Source organism: Topomyia yanbarensis, chromosome 3, assembly GCF_030247195.1.
Source record: "Topomyia yanbarensis strain Yona2022 chromosome 3, ASM3024719v1, whole genome shotgun sequence".
Classification (NCBI taxonomy): Eukaryota; Metazoa; Arthropoda; class Insecta; order Diptera; family Culicidae; genus Topomyia; species Topomyia yanbarensis.
Window position 1 is genome coordinate 268,431,880 of NC_080672.1, and position 17,945 is coordinate 268,449,824.

General features: G+C 39.2%; 1 protein-coding gene across 4 annotated transcripts in view; it reads right to left on the bottom strand.

Moving 5' to 3' along the window:
• The window catches only part of LOC131691722 (protein grainyhead), a 774,648-nt gene that overhangs the window by 8,402 nt on the left and 748,301 nt on the right, over positions 1-17,945 (bottom strand). For 2 of the 4 annotated variants that reach the window (XM_058978337.1, XM_058978336.1), the window contains 4 exons: positions 4,399-4,578; positions 4,187-4,338; positions 3,872-4,067; positions 2,749-2,813 (listed from right to left, as the gene is read on the bottom strand). In XM_058978337.1, coding sequence (XP_058834320.1) covers positions 2,749-2,813; positions 3,872-4,067; positions 4,187-4,338; positions 4,399-4,578 — 593 coding nt within the window. Of the gene's footprint in view, positions 1-2,748; positions 2,814-3,871; positions 4,068-4,186; positions 4,579-17,945 lie in introns of all 4 variants that reach the window. The other 2 variants (XM_058978335.1, XM_058978338.1) reach the window with 2 other exon arrangements.

Here is a 17,945-nt window from a genome sequence, read left to right on the forward strand (position 1 = left end):
TTTTCAAAAATGCGCAATACATATTTTGTTTGACTACATTTGATTTTATTTCCAAACAAAAGAGTCATATTTAATATATTTTACATTATACGTATTGTATTTCATGTTAGTAACATTGTGAGCGTCTTTATTGTTGCTTTCTCTTTCGCTTAAGAAAATAGAAAAGAAAATATTGACAATTGAATTAAAAAATTACAGTTCATCCCGACGTCGCTATAAAACTTTGCACTAATTTTCCAGCACCTATCAAAAGCCGACGCACTATGGCCCTTTTTAAGGTAAAAAATTGGCAATTTATTTTTGTTTAAACATTTATAATTTTGCGAAATATTTGTTTTCTTTTCAACAAGCTCGTATCGGACCCCTCGAAACGGAGGAAGCTTGGAACAAAGTCGGGTGAATTTTTCTGCGAAGTCACGGTTACAGGCGATGAACTGTATGAACTGACAGCGGTTGGGGTTAGAACCTGACTCAGTTTCAGGTTCAAGCGAAATCGCCATTAGAGATATTCTGTTCGATTCTTGTATTGACGGTAAATAATTTTAAAAAAAATTTCGCCGTGGATATCACATTTTAGCTTATTCCCCCTTCCTCATATGACACATTTTGTCGTACGACCTCCCTTTCCCTGAACGAGCTACATACTTTATGAATGAACCTTTACATCGGAGAACCCCAGTCCGAATTTTAAAGTTTATATCCGAATTTTAATTTATAGGTAATATTAAAGTAGGCTTTACGAAGCATGTTTTGTTCTTCCGACTTTGTTCATGAGAGCGACTGAAAATAAAAATCGCAATGACAGAATATGCCTCATTAAATCCGCTTTAAATATATTAGAATGTAAACATCTGAAATAAACTCCAACCGTAAAAATCTGACTATGAACCTTCAGCATCTCGGAAAGGTTGACCTTCCTGCATAATAAACGGATACAAATAAATAAATCCTGAAGTTCAAGATTAAAAATTGCTTAAACAAAAGTCAGTAATGCGTAAGAATCGGATACATTTTTTGTAGTTTTTATATCCGGTTTTTTTATACGACTCTTAGGGTGCTTACAGAGTGGCAGCGAGAAGCTGAGCAGGTGCTTACACTGACATTAGAATGCGAGAAACCTGCTTGCTGCAACCTAAAGAGATGATGTCAGAGTGAAAGCCGATCGCATCTGCGCAGACAGCCTGCTTTTACTCTGACAGACTCCATTTGATATGCTGCAAGCAGGTTTCTCACATCTCGCATCCTACTGTCAGTACCAGTCTCCCCAACAAACAACGAAAGCTGAACAAACCTTTATTACGAGGGAACAAGCTGTACAAGAACTGGACAAGCCATTATTCATCATAATTGTTTGTTGGGTCTGCTCAGCTTCTCGTCGCCACTGTGTAAGCGACCTTACAGAGGGGAACCCCAGTTTGATTTTTATACTTGAAGTTTATATTCGATTTGACATTCTAATATACCTATTTGAAGTGAGTTTTTATTACGCAGGTTCTATCTTTGCGACATTTTGTTTTCGGTCGCTCATTCTCGGTCAAATCATTCGGCATTTGATTAGGAATCCTTAATGAAGTCAGTGTGGATTCCGGATCAACAAACGATTCAGTGTGAATCTGTTGTTGCATTAGAACAGGAATCAATAGCTTTGTTCCAGTACAAGGAAGCTGCTCCGGAGCAACAAATTCTTGCTCTTGTTTGTTATCAGAAGAAGCATTTCCTGTTTCTTCTGGTACTGGAACTAACCTAATAGTGACATCATTCACACTTCCGAACCGATTCCGGACTCGGTTTAACCGGGTGTGTGTGTCGATAATATAGCATTCTGTTTTTTCAAGATGTGCTGCTTAAACAATTCAACTAATACCGTTCTCATTTTTATATTCGAAGATTGCTCTAATGTTAACAAACTTGATCTAAAGATGATTTCTCGGCAAACATATGATTACGGCCTAAAAGCCAACTGTCAAAATCCACTTTGAATGGAAATTCCGGACAAACCGTTACACGCCAATCACAGATGTTGATAATAAACGAAAGAGAAATTTTTTCTCTTTCATAAACTGTTGTGAACTGTGTTCGACTAGTAACGGTTTGTCTGGAATTTCCATTCAAAGTGGGTTTTGACAGTTGGCTTTTAGGCCGTAATCATATGTTTGTCGAGATTTGTTTCGAGCGATCCAGATCTAAAAACGAGTACAGCATAACAATTCATATTTTTATTTACTTATAATCACCGTTACAATCCAGGGAATTTGAATAAATTCCAATGCAAACGAATATTAATTGGTTCTTTTCTCTAATTACGTATATACCCAAAATTAGATCACCGGTAGAAAGAGTGTACAAAACCACACAAAAGCTGCATGCGTTAGCATCTAGAGCATACATTTAGGGGAATTCCCAGAAGGCGACAAAAGCAAAGCTTTCTTCCTTTGTTTGGTTATCTGTTTCTTTGTCGTGTGGTGAATAGTTTTAAGCAGTGTGTCTTTGTTAGAGCTTTGTACGTTCGTGCTACAGTTCGTTGTGAGTACCCGATTAAAAAGGTTAGTTGTTAGTTAGAAACACCACAAAAAAGCAATCGTTTTTAAAAGATGAGATGAACAGATGAGCAAATTTTGGGCTACTACTGAGGATAGGTTTGTGGAGGAAGATTCAGAATGTAGAAGGATAGACAGAAATAGAGAAACTACAAATTGAAGATATCTTTTCGGTTCTCGGTTCGAGAGTGCTTTGAAGATACAAACTTACCCTTTCTTATTTTTGCGATAAATGCTATTTATTCTCGACGTCGAAATTTTGAATTTATTTTCAATCTGGAATAGCAAAGAGAAACAAACCATTGTAGAGGGACAGACAGATCGAGAAGTCTGCGTTTTGTATCATCGACTCGGGCCAGCGTGGAAAGCCTTATCGACGTTACAAACCGGTTTTTTTATCTCTCGTAAGATTAGTAAAACAAAATACTTTTTCGTCTCCGTGATCGTTATCATTGAATTGGATTCCTTAAAATCTTTTATCAGAGTCGGAACGACAAATTTGGAAAACTCTGTGCCAATAATCAACTTTCGCGTTGCATTACCTAATTATGCGAGCAATCAACGGGTGGTACAACTGTGTTTGAACTGACAGCATAAGTAGCGTCTTACTGTTTGGCGGGAAAGGAGGAAGTTTACAAAACAAACGATATGACAAATGAATGATGTTAATAACCTGGCTTCCGGGTTCGTTTATTCCGTGCTGCCGGACTTGCGTTGAGTGCTTTTTGGTGTGTTGTTGAGTCACATTGATTTTTGTTTATTAATTAGCATAAACCCAAAACATAAGCGCATTCACATTCACTCGGGAAGGTAACATATAAAGATAAGGTGGTTGGGTTGGTATTTTTTTTTGCTTCATGGTTAATGCAAACCCTTGCTCTCAAGGTGTAGGAATTAGTGTCTAAAACGAAGGAGGTATTAAAGATTGGGAGTCTGTTTTTGATTTATTTGGGTTACGAAACCGCCGCAGTCTTAGTTCAGGCTGGTGTCTTCTAGTGTGCCTTAATTAATTATTAAACAGAAACACAAAGCGGATTAATGAAAAAATTGGTTATTGGCGCAAATATTTCCGATTATCGTGTCAATTTTTCGTTTGTCCCGAAAGCGGATTGTCACGGCTGTCAGGCGAGAGTAGTGCATCAACGTTTGACCGACAGCTGTGCAACCTTTTTTTTCAGACTATTAAATCCAATCTCATTTGAGGTTACGATTGACATCGAGGGTGCAAATACTTTACTGCAAAGTAGGTGCTAATGAATAATGTGTTTTTTTTTGTTTGAATCATGGAATTCCGGAAAAGTATTTTGTTGGTTTGTCGAGGAGGAAAAACTTACAGCGTTCAAAAGCCCGACCGTCGAAGGTGGGACTACATGCAGGGGTGTGTAAACATCTTCATTGTCCTGTCGGACGTAAAGCATAACTCGCTCGCTCAGAGGCGGGGTCATCCGCTGTCGCTTAATCTGCGACCCGAAGTCGGACATGTTTCCTACCATCGATCCGTCCATAATGATGCTAGGATCCTTCTTGTCCCTGTTGTGACGTGCGAAATAGAAAAAAATAGACATGAAATAATGAGTTAGGGTAAGATGGGTTTCTCCTTCATCCATTGTGAAGGCAGTACTGGAATCTCTATCCGACTTTTTACTCACGTATTAACATCTGGCGGGAAATGGTTATGAAACTTAAGCGTTGGCGTTGCGGGTTTGTTGGCATGCAGCAAGAATGGCGACTTTACGTTGTCAGAAGCACCGGAAAGAGAATCTGCATCGTGCCCGTAGAACGGCAAGTCCATCGACGTAAGCTGTAGAATTGGTATATTATGAGCATCTGAGCGTAAATCGTAAGTACCTTCCGGTCCTACCTTGTCGATGTCTTCCGATGGTGTGAACAATACTGGAGGTTTCATCAAGTCACTCATTGTGTAGAATTCGGATCGATCGACCACGGGATGGTACAACTCGTCCAACTTTTTCCTGCCCGTTGCTGTCATTTTGCGCTTCGCGGCTCGTCGTTCCTCGTCACGCGTCTTGCGTTCAGCACCCTGATGAAATGAAAAGAAACGGAAAGAAAATAGATATTATACGCACTGACAGTACTTTGGATTGGTGGAAAGGAACCGTTCAAATGTCTCATCTGCTGTGACCGACTTTTGCGCCGGGATTATAAATTGAGTACGGAGAGTAGCATGTAGCAACGAGTTTGGAATTCGCTGCGAAACCGGTAAATGAACACATGCATTCTTAACAGATATAGATATTTTTCATTTTTATGTACGCGCATGAGATTATAGTAAAGCTTATCTTCATTTAAAAGTGTAAAATATTGTTGCATCCTTTGGCAACAGCTGCGGGTAGGCTTGCAGGCGAAGTGCATTTGCATTACCCTAGCACCAGCTCGGCGAGTGAACAAAATGGACATTTTACACCGCTGTCAGTTGAGGTAATGACTTTTCAAATGATTTTATTAACGCGCTCCATCTGTATGGTTGTTTCAGCAACAGCAAAGTGTCATTTTTGCTATGCAACGTGACGGCTGGTATCAGGAAAAAAGTCGAACTAAAACGTACGCCAACTGAGCAATGACGTGAACAAGTGGCATGATTTTTCATTCACCTTAATTGAAGGGATACCCAAACTGGGGTGATGTGCCAGAGACGTGTTCGGAGTGCGAGATTGTCAACAATAGCAGATCCACTGGCAAGAGATCGTAATAGGCTTTGAACATATAAACACACAAAAGCTATAAATAGACACTGAAATTTTGGGATGAAAATTCAGTAAATCAAAATGTCAGCATATTGTCCGAATTTTCAGTAATCTAGGCTGGATCTACTGAAAAGTCGGTGATTGTGCTGTCAATTTGACGATTTGTCAATTGCAGAATTTTCAGCAAAAAGAATCTTTCAAATGGTTGAAATTAAATTGCTGAGCTTTCAGTACTTTCATTTGCTGAATTTTCACCCCAAAACTTTGGTGTGTACGGTTGTGTGAAGTTTCGTGCGAATGGAAAAGAAATGATTTGAAACCGAAAAGTGGCGCGTAAAAGTGTGATCGCTCGCGAGCGAAGAAATAAGCTAGCATTTGAAAGAAAATGGCCTGCGCATGCCAACATTGTAATCGATCCCTTGCCCGACGGCTACCAGAATTACAGCGCACTTCCTCTCTGGAGCGGTTCAATTCATCATGTGGTAGGCATGGCGAGATTGAAGAGGTATTTGGAGTGAGCGTGAATAATTTATGATTATATTCATTTCCACCCAGTAATAAACAGTACCATTCATCTGGGTTGAGCTGGGCAAGCGAGAGTTTCTAGGATCGATTGCATGCCTGGACTCTGATGCTCCTAATCCCTTGCGTTGCATTGCGGCTACTTGCAAAAGTGTTTTCATTCATGGTGTGCACAGTGCTCTGCAATGGCGTTTATATCATGCATCGGACACTGCACGGTAGGCGCAGATGAGAGCTGCCCTCCTCCTGGGCAATTTGTACTCAACATGAGGTAATTCCCGGTATCAGTCAGCGATTCGTTTTTCGGAGAGGGAGCTATAGAATCTAAACATTTTTTATGAGAATTTAAGTGCGCGTGACAACGTATCGTTATCATTACACATCCAGACCAGAACTGTAGGTTGTTGTTGAGATGTTTCAAAATGGTACCCTGTCGGATTCCGTTAGACTGTTACGGGTTTACAAACGACCGTTCAGATTTTGACATAGACTTGGAGCATAGCATTAGCAATGATTGACGGGGTAAAAAAGGTATGCACATACATTGTTGTAAAACTTGTGCCTCACAACGATCGATTAATTTTCTTCCGCCATCAATAAAGAGGTCATTAGGAACTGGCATTAGTGAACGTAATCATTCTGATACCCTCGAGGGCGCTCCGTAAGAGTAACTTTGATTGTAGCAATGCAGAGTGAGCCCGGAGCGATGCATAAAATGCACTTGAATAAACAAAGATCTTCTATGGACCGGAAAGCAAATGAAAAGGAGGTTACAAATGGACTTATAAAATTTAATTTTCTTTTCATCGGCTGAGCACCGTTTGTTCTTTGATGTAGTAGTGGTGCAATAAACCGCATCGCTGCAACGACTCCGACGAGTGCTTAAATTGCAAATTACTGCATAAAATATGGGATTGAGACAACAGTAGCTGGCGATGACTTCCTTGGTCGGAAACCGCACAGTCGTTAACGCATCCAGGTTCCTACTGGGGGTACTTGAGAATTTTATAGTTTTCGATTTCGATTAGTGAAGAAACCTCCCCAGTAAATTCACTTGCCGCCGACGGTATCCAGGAGAGGTGAGCGCGACACTTGATAAACACGCAGATAAAATTCCCGTTAAAGACGTCGTAAAGCTGTGCACGCGGACACTGATTTCACCTTCTTCATCTTCTTTCTCTTCCACATTGCTCATGGGTGTTTGCCGGTTATCACTAGGATCTTTAAAATTTTGAATAATTAGATATTTGGTCGCATTTCTCGCATGAGCAAGGTTAGTTGACGGACTTAATTTTACACCCCATATTTCCATGGCCAACACGGACCCTGAGGCAGCGAATGTTATTCCACCTGTTTTCGGAGTGCGTCCCGCCCCGCGGTTGTCGGCGCACCATGACGAGCAACTTTTTTATGTTTATATAATGTGCCCGGGCTCTGATTGTTCGATTTATGGTCCCGTATTGATGGTGTAGTTTAACGTTTCGAAATGGTTCAGGTTATCAGTGGCTCATTATCTAAAACGAGTCACCGATAGACCTCAAATACACACAAGCGCATTAATCATATGAATATTTATATCTCCTCCTTGAGCTTGTTTGATACCGAGCCAAATGATCGTGACTACTGACAGTCAGTGTCGCATTGGCAGTTTGAGCGCACGGTGTCGTGCTACGTTGCTACTGCAAGTCTCTCAAGGATTGTTTGACAGCTGATGGTTTTGACAACGTGTCGAAACTGAGCCCGCTCGAACGCGAGTTAAACGAAACAATGCATCTTTTTAATCTCGTTGATTATGGATAAGTTGAGCGTAGAATTGCAATCAATTTTGTTTGGCAGCCTTTTTGTAGGTTTCGGCGTGCTGTGGTCTGAAGCGAGCTTCCAAACCTCGTCCCGTGCGCATGTCCGGAGTCTAAAAGCTGCAGCCAATTTCCTTCCCGCTTCGTTACATGAATAATGGGATTTTAATAAACATTTACGGTACATTTTCTGCCAGGGTACCGAATCCCTGGTCAGATCTCCCAAGCAAAAACCGGGGCCATAAACATTAAGAGCCCTCTTTGTTTTTGCGCATGCTGCATGCGCGCTTTCATGTTCCTTTGGCGTACATATTTTCGCTTAATGCGAGACATGTAACATGCATACATATGCATGCACGCAATTATTGGCAAACATGAGAATTATGTTGTCTTACATTCATCATAATCATCTTCCCTTTTTCGCTGTGCTTCCTGGGCCAGATAATGGCACATCCAATTCATGCTGCAGCTTCTGCCACAGCACACCGGGTGATGCCCAGATCCTGTGCACTTTGGCCCCGGCTGACTGTATAGCTTTCGAGTTGAATTCGCTTTCCTTTGTTCTCCGGGAGGTGCAATCCGTACGACCTCCATTTATGATTCTGCCCACAGAATCTACAAGATTGGACTGTTTCGAAGGGGTTTCGTGAGAAAAGCATAAAGATTTACCAGCTGCGAAAACGTTACCTCAACCAAATTGGCCCCCCTTTGCCCCTTATTGTGTTGACCAACTCGTGACGCGAACGCCCTCTGACATGACAGGAGTAGTGCAAATGTCAATTATTAAAGCACGCTCTACCATAACGCCACTAGGTAATTGATGTAACTAGCAGCTATTGAACGTCACACGATACGACCGCTACTGACAGTCAGGGGAATACAAACTGGCCTACTGCGCCTATCCTAGTCGCGGCGTTCGTGCTACCACCGCGGTGGCGACACACTCGTGCGAATCCGCGATCGGTGACGCTCAAAATGATTTGCATAAATTAATGATGAATTTTTATGCAAAATGACTTTGATATTTTTCCACTGTTTTCAGTTTTACAATAGCCGTTTAGCGTCTGCCTGTCGCGTCACTCTCCGATTTCAAGCGCGAGTGTTAAGTCCCCTACCTTCAGCACAACACATCCGAGTTGCAATATTTATTAGTTTTAATTATTACTAGTAAAACCCTTTTCCACTCAGCCAATCGCGAAATATCGTTTAATTGAGCTATTTATTTATTAATTATTCATTTTGATCGGTTTATCATCTTTGCTTGTTTTCATCCTTTCGCGTCGCACCACGTCAAACGTTATCCATTTGTGTCGATACGTCCAGACCAGACTGTTACGAGCCGTTATCGCGCACTTTTGAGCTGGATTAAATTGCATAAAAATTCATATCAAAAGTTTTTTCTCCTTTCTCGCTCGCGAACATCAAGTCCAATCAGCGAATAAAACGATGGGTGTATGGCGCAGACGGGCGGCGGGAAAAACATGACTGGTCAGTATATCCTCGTTTTCTCCGTACCGGAGCGACGCGTAACAATTTTTCAATAAATTTTATTGAAGCGATAATGACTGCTAGCCGTGTAGAGAGTTCTGAAAAGGAAGCAGGTTACAGTGATAGATTGAGCGAGGGCCCTTACGACACCAGCGACGACACAACAACAACAACAACAACAACGACGGCGACGCTACAGAGCTACAGTCGAAGCCACTTTTTTCTGTTTTCATTTTCGCTAATTAGCTCTTGATTTGACTTCCGTTCTGGGCTCCCCGAATGGTTGGTTACTTGTAATCAGTTGGATGAAAAGTTGTCCCCAGCAAGAAGAGTAGAGGGGGTGACAGGGCGGGGGCCGATGTGCGTTGACATTTATCACATTAGGCTGCGACTTGTACGACAAAGTGGCACAGAGCCTGGTCGGTGACGTTCTGCGCAAATGGCTTCTCCGGTGAACACCGAACAGGTTGGTAAATGTTATACCATTTTTTTTATCTGGCAGGTTCACTTATCATTTATACCTACGGCTGGTGGAGTGCTTGACCTGCTTTACATGTGCGGTCTCTCTGTAGATTGGAAGTTTTTTTTCAAATGAAGTGTTCGTTTAGAAGTTACAGTTTTTATTTCCGGGGTTCGTGACTAAGGGTTATCCTTGCTGAAAAACAAGAAAGGTTTCGGTTCTGCTATCATTAGTCAACTGAATATACCATTGTTTACAAATTATAGGTTGGGTAGACGGTGCGTTGCGATGTAAGGTAAGTCGACTTGGTTAATTATACTGAAGTTAATTGTCCCTGAAATATTTGTCATCCAAGGTTTGAGAAGACAAAACAATTTTTTCTGTTGTTTCCCTATAAATAGTTTTTGTATTTTAAGGTAGAGTGGAGTCACTTGTAACAAATCTATTACTACAGCCTACTTGGAAAAGTAGTTCTGTAGTCCTGAGAAAATTTGCAAAATATTTGTATTTGTATATGTGGGTATCTCAGTAAAATGTTTAATGTAACTTAGTAATATGGATGCTGGAAAAAAATTGAAAGAAGACATTCCACGTACGTTTTTTGAACTCTACGTATATCTTTTGAATTTTGAAACTAAGAACATCTATTTTCTGGTGATATTATTGAAAATGCATACTTATTGTATTGGTATGAACTTTTTATGAAAAATAACGGAACGAATTCCAAAACTAGCCACAAAATGGTCGCCCAAATATCCCCTGAATTCTCGATGGGGGAAGCAAGCATAATGTTTCATTTAACTTATAGCGAAGATTTCAGTTCTCCATATTTGCTCTTTGCTGAGAACGCTTCAATTGAAGTTTCAATGGCAGCCACAATTAATATAGAGGCGGTGGATAATCCAGTGCATGTTTCATTTGAGTATTCCGTATTCTACAAGCAAATTAGTGAAGATTACAAACAGAGTTTATGCAATAGTCAGATCTGATTACATTTTTACCGTTACACATTACTCTGCATCAACACATGACACTGAGTTGTACAGAAATCCCCAAGGTAAATTTTTCATGATTAATGAAACTACAAACATATTTATTTTCAAAAATAATGATTTGTAATTCCAAGAATGATTATCTCTCAAAAATAGTATATATGTTCAGGACCAGTTCTGGTCGTTTGAACAATTTCTTTTCCATGGTATTGATTTGCATAGAACTCAGTAATCGTTTTCACCGAGACGAGAATTCCGAACGAAACAGTTCGAAAGCTATAAGGATGATTCACAAGAGACTGCATTGTAATCGACTGAATGCACGGCTTTTGTGCTATTAAAATAATATAATCGCTAACATATCACAGACACTTCACACTCCCTTCTATTTATTTCTATGCAAATAAATATTTTGAAATATCTACCTGTCTCATTCACGAAACGCATTCTCTCTCCGTCGCTCTATGTTTAAGGACCCTGGAAGCATATATGACCTTATCTCAGGTTACCATTTTTAAATGGCGCATTAAAATACTGGATCCGAAAATTCTGTTCTATCCAAAAATCTTTTTTCAGAAATATGTGACTAAAACATCTTTGAATCCAAAAACTAATTTAACGTTCCAGTTTCCTGAAAACTAATTAAGGTTTATCAATAAAGTAGAAATACCAGATAATGATGAACGATGCCGTCAAGAAAGAAACAACAAAAACGAAAAGGTGAAAACAAAAAAATGGAAATATTTGAAAAAGTATTGTCTATTAATTAGCCATTTTCCAAATTATGGGATTTTCATTAACATTTCAGAACTTTCTGAAACAATAGTTATCAAATTCATACAATTCGTTTTATTCGTTTACTTTATTTATTTTATTCATTTTTAATACTTCATTAATTTTAAATATTTGATTAATTCATTTTAATCATTTATTTCATTCAGTATTCTTTCTATTCATTGTTTTCATTTGGGTTCATTTTATCTATTTAGCTCGTTTTATTCTTTGGATTCATTCCGATCAAGCATTTTATTCGTATCTTTCATTTAACTTATTTTATTCACTGTTTTCATTTTATACATATTATTCTTTTTGCAGTTTCTACATTTCATTAATTTTTTTTATTTTAAGGGGACCTTATTCTGGATTCGGCGAAAGATCAAAGCAATATTTGAGAATTTTTTGTGGAAAAATGAAAAGACATACGAACTTCTGCTTTTGACCTTTCATTCGTTATTTATCGATAATTAGAAAATGATTTATTTTTTTCGATAATTAAAACAGGCGGCTTTAAAATGGCGTTTTTCCCGAAACCATGTTTTTTTCTGCTAACGTCAAGAATAGGTCTTGACCATGACCATTGATCTGATTTCTTTTATTCAAAAAATGTTTGGTAGTAAATACTTTTTTGTCTGACGTATACCTAATATTGGCATGAAAAATTAATTATTTATAATTTTTAAACGAGATTACAGTAAAAAAGACAAATTTCCCTTTTTTCACGATCAAAAATTTATTTTTTTTATCAAAATTTATTGAAATTTGGTATAAATCATTGAAAATTTTATCTATTTTAATGAATTTCCCATTTCAGTTAACTACGAGAGGTCCTGCACTTGACAAAGTAGGACGATGTTTCGCTTCTAATTATCGATAAATAACGTATAAAAGATCAAACGCAGAAGCTCGTACGTATTTTCATTTTTCCACAAAAATTCTTAAATTTTGCAAAATATTTTCCGCAAAATCCAGGAGAAGGGCCTCTTAACCCTCCGGAAGTCACGCTTATGGCCCACTGAACGAGCAGCCGCTGGTGCACTAAGACGATTTCGCTAGATTTTCAGAGCAGCGTGCACTCAGTGCACTAGCGCGACTGCCGGAAGGTTTATAATAAAATTTCAGTCATTCATTTCATCAAACTTATCAATTTGTCACAATTTAATTTATTTTATTCGATTTATAAATTTTTAATATAGTTTAATTATTCATTTTACTAATTTAATTCATCTTATTCTGTTTATTGTTTTCTTTTTCTTGTTAATTTTTCAATTCTATTCATTTTGTTTATTCGTTCTATTCATTTTCTTGATTTTTTCGCTTTTATCCGTGTTATTTATTTTATTTATTTTATATATTTCATTTATTTCTTATTTTATTCATTTTTTTCAAGTTCATCTATTTTATTGGGCTTTTTCATTTTATTAATTTTATTACTTTTGTTCCGCCATCCCTTTTATTTATTTCATCTAATTTGTTAGTTTAAAACAATTTAATTTATTCTATTAATTGTTTTTTCTAGTTTTGTCCTTCTGGAGCTGTTGAACTTGGTTCTTGGAAGGGTTCCCCGTTAGAATCACTCACTACAATTGCAGACGAAAAGGAAAATGTCACACACTAAAACACTGCTTACGGTTCAGATGGGCGGACGCGGGGACTTTACGATCGCGTGGGAATGAGCGTTTATTTGTGCACGCTTGGGACTGCGTTAATGAGATTGTAAGTACTGTATCGTTCACTAAATCCATAGGGTATTTTTATGTTTGCGAAATCTTGAGCGTAGTTGTGCTTGAATGCTCGCGACTGCATGTTCGCGTGGACATTTGCATGTCGAGATCGTGTGCTAGGAGGTATGTAACTTCACGTATATAAATTCGATTTTATAATTTTATATTTGATAATTTTCAGTGTGCGGTTCACATACTAGAAGAGAGCGAGTTCTCTGATATCACCAGAGTACGCGATCATGTTGCCATGTAACATGTTGTCTAGTGGATACGAGCGTCATTTTTTTCTGATTGGTCCAACGGAAGGCAAGGACCTAGACTGCTAGGGCGGAGAGTAGGGATTTACGGACGTAACCGATTCAAAAACAACAAACAAGGGCGTTAGTAACTTCACTCTTGAAACCGCTTTTGTAAATGTAGTGCTAAAATTAATTGATGACCGCGAAGGGCATGAATGTTTGTATGTTGACGTGTTTGTCGCGTGTATGGAACTTCGCGTTCATAAATTTGATTTTGTATCCCTGTGGCCATCCGCGTATGGGCGTGTATTCTTGAATAATCACGCGCGGACCATGAATCTTATACTTAATTTTTAGTATATGGTTCAGATGCTAGAAGATTGTAAGTTTCCCCACCTCACTAGAGTTTCCGGTCACGTCGCCATGGAATGTGTTGTCTAGTGGATATAAATGTCATTTTAAAATTGGTTCACCTGAAGACATTGACCTATGCTTCTACGGACCCTACCCTTGTCCCTAGCTTTCGGACGAAATCGATGCATGATCGCACGAGCACATGTGTTTGTAGGTCCGCGGTTGAGCCCGCTTTCATGAGTCTATAAGTGATATTTCATTTACCTAATCACCGAGGAGTTTTAAATGTTTGCGAGACCGCGGGTTTTTGGTGTGCGTGGATGATCGCGAAGGTCTTAATCGTTTGTATGTCAACGGGCTTCCCGTTCCCGGTCATGTCGAACAGGGAAACTATTTTGTAGTGGATATGACCGACATTTTATTGCTTGATCAAACTGAAGGCATGAGTCAAGGCTACTAGGACCGAGGGTAGGGACATCTGGACATGACCGATTCAGAATCGCGCGAACGGTGGGTTGATGCTTGAGAGCGCGTTTGTAAATTTATAAGTGTTAAAATGTTCACTTAATTGTCGGGGTGTTTTAATGTTGGCGAGATCGTGGGCGTAAGTATATGTGTACGATTACAATTGCATGATCGTGTTTGTGACCAGGTTTATGTCATCGAGAAAGACACGAGCGTTTGTATGTTTCGAGATGCTGAGTTTATATGAGAGAATATGCAATTGATTGTGCTAGTGAGTGTCAGTATGAATGTAATTTAAGCACAGAGAACAGACATATAAAACCTATGTAAACATTTAAATGAAAATACGCTGAAAATCACCATCGCATACAGGATCTCATGCGTGAATCACCATTGTATCCAAGTTTGCACACAAGTCCCGTATAGCGATTGCTGGGTGATCGAAGCACCGACCAGTGGCAAGTTGCTACTAGCTGTTGTCATTTCAAAGCGACAGTTTCATTTCTTACACAAGTTGAAAACTTTACTTGTATGTCAGTTCTCAGTGATTTAAGGTACACTAAGTTTTTTTTTGGGCCGGTTTTTTTTCGCTCGGTATTTTTTACGCGAATTTTTGAATTTATGCGGTTTTCATTTACGCGGATTTTTGAATTTACGCGGTCTGCATTTACGCGGATTTATGAATTTACGCGGTATCCATTAACGAGGTTTCCATTAACGCGGATTCTTAAATTTAAGCGGTCTTCATTTACGCAGATTTTGAAACTTAGTCGGTTTTAATTTACACACAATTATTACTACACTAACAATAAAAGGCTTCTATTATCTTTTTTGGTTGATCGTTAGTTTTCTTTAATGGTTGATCGTTAGTTTGGGCTGGTGCACAGTATGAAAAGGCACAAAACATAAAAAAGGCCCATAAGCCCTCTCGGTCTTCTCAATGCACAACTATCGTGGCGTAACGCAATAACCATTGTCAGAGGTTCTTTAAAACTGATGCACGACATATGCTTGAGCATCTTTTCAGTACCTCAGACCCACCTAGGGGAGGGATTGATTTATTCTATTCTTATTCTTTTGTTTTGAATATTGTCTAATTGTATTAATTTGATTTATATTAATCATTCTACGTATTTTAAGAATTTTGATAATCTGTTTTTTTTTATTTTTTGCGCCACGAAATCCTGAACAGTGAAAGAGTAGGTCTAAAATCTTCAATTGTTTATGAAAAATGAGCTTGTGTCAAAATATGCTAATAATAAATATGAATAGTTTGACATAGACGTTACTCAAGATGAAGAGAAAGAAAGGTGGGAATATTTGACACTTTTGAGTGTATTCGTTTTATACCTGCAAAATTCAGTATGGCGTTCGGAGCCCTTGAAGTAAGCATAGACATCCGAACGAGCATTCTGATTCTTTGGTGCACGATGATAAGTGAGAAAAGGCCGAGCTTCACCTTCACGAAGCAAAACTTATGACAACAGAAAGGCCCAATACGTCATTTGTTTATGTTTGCTTCTTGTTTTTTCGGCTTCATCGAGGAACAATGACAAGCGGACTCACACATAGAAAAAAATGTGCCCAGCATGTGTATCCGTCTTGTATGTTACTAGCACAAAAAAAAACTTGGGGTGACCTACTTCTGTGGGTGACCCACTTTTGTGTACAGCAATCTTTATGCCAAAATATAAATTAAAAGGCTCTCAAACCCAATTTTTTTAAAAAAAAACTCTTGATTTTTTTTCGCGAAACCCTTCCTTAAGACAGTAAAAAATGCTTAAAACTAACACTTGTTTCATTTTATTACTTTCAGTTGAACGATTCGAGAGATATCATGTTCACAGCAAGCGATGAAGAAGGTCACAATTTCAACAGCCTATAGCTCGTTCAAAAGGGATTCGTATAGCCTTTCTGGTAATATAAAGAACTAGAAATTGATATGGCTGAAATCGGTTAAGAAATTGCTGAGAAACAGGATTGAGAGTGTGGCACATACATACACACATACATTGTCATAAATCGTCGAATTGAGTCGATTGGCACATAATGGTCGGCCCTCGGTAAGTTTGAGCGATTTCTATGCATTTATTTTATTAGAAATGTACAACTGTTCATTTTGGTCAATTGATACTTCAAATTTCCGAACGTTTTCTAACCATTTTTTTAGTAAAATTAAAAAATAATAATTAAAGAAGACCTGAAAATACACACTTTTGACCACGGATTTGACCCAATTGTGCCATTGTACCGAAGGTTTGAATGTATGCTCGACAGATTTGGAACCCTATTGCCGAGATTCAAATATGGTCCAGAAAATATGGCACCACGTGAAAACTCTCAAAAAAGTTCGAACAGACAACCCAACCCAATTGAATTAAGATATTTATCTCAACGGTACACCCATAAAACACCACCGAAGATTTATAGGGGGCCAGTTCTAGGACCGCTCATATAATCATAATAAATCTATTAAAAATTGCTTCCCGAATGAATGTGTGTAAACTGTATAGAGCGCGGGGAAACCACAGGTTGGTCCGATTGACCATCGGAGCACAAACACATGACCAACAGTACCGATCGAATAGGAAGAAAAACCGCCGTAAAACAAGATGAATTAGCCGTGATGAATGGAGATTTAGAAAAGAAACGCGCCGTAGAAAAAGAACAATAAATTCCGACGCCATTATCGGAGGCCGATGCAGATCCCCCTCCCATCCCAATTGTAGTCATTATCCCCTTTAGTAACTATGTTTTCCCGCTATATAGCCACTTTTTCACGCAAGTCGTTCCTGTTTCAGGCCGAGGCCCGGTTCCCGTGTGCCATATTTGCAGTACCGTGTGTGTGTGGGGCGGTACGAGCTGTTCATTGCATCCCCCATCATTGTGCAAGTTATTCCAAGAAATAAAAGCACACTGAAGAACATTTCATCGATCATGGGTTGAAAATGATGGCAATGATGAGGACGATCGAACGAGCCAGAGAGCTTATATGTGATGTCCGTCTGGAAAAAAATACTAGTACCCACGGACAGAAGCGTAATGTTAGACCTCCTAAACAAACAGAACACCTCGTGAACTGTTGCAGGTATTCGAAGCTCAAACGACTGCAGATAATAGTGCAGAGGCCAACCGCGTGATCAATCGCAGTCACAATGAAGGTGAGTTTGCGATCGATAATTTATAATAAATGGCCATTCATGTGATTATGCGCAGTTTTTCATCGGTGCAAGTACCGCTGCGGCTAGGCTTCCGAATCTTTTGCGCACAGCTTTGTGATGTGATGATATTTATGATAATTGCAATTTTGAAGATCGCCTCGAACACCTGGTTCGCGGTGTCCTCGGTTCCTATGTGCGGTTGGTAGCCGCGGTTCTCTTGTTAGTTGGCCGTACATAAATAAACGATGGCAGCTCCTCGGGTGCGTTTGATTTTGCGGATAGGATTGTGATGAATGATGCTGTGGCACCTTTGATGGTGCGAATTTTGTGTGAGGGTCTTATTGGCGGCTTTTGATCAAGATGATCAATTAAGCGATTATTTGGATGTGGATTTGAATGCTGTCATCAATCGTACGACGCGCCAGATATAAAATGGTCACTGTTGCTCGAGACTAGGATCTGTCGGAAACAAGCGACGCAAAAGCGAAACCTATTTATGCAAATGTTCTCAGGTTGCACCATTCCAGCAGACAATAATAATTATTTTTTATCGCATTTTAAAGCCGAGAAAAACAGTTTTTGCGTTATAACTTCATTCAATCCACAAATGGAGTCGGCGTGTGTCATTGCCTGAATATCCAGGTCCGACAACGACTGCGCCGCGCCATAGACACGATGATCACACGTTGCCATTAGTGCGCTGCTGCTACTTCCACATAAAGAAT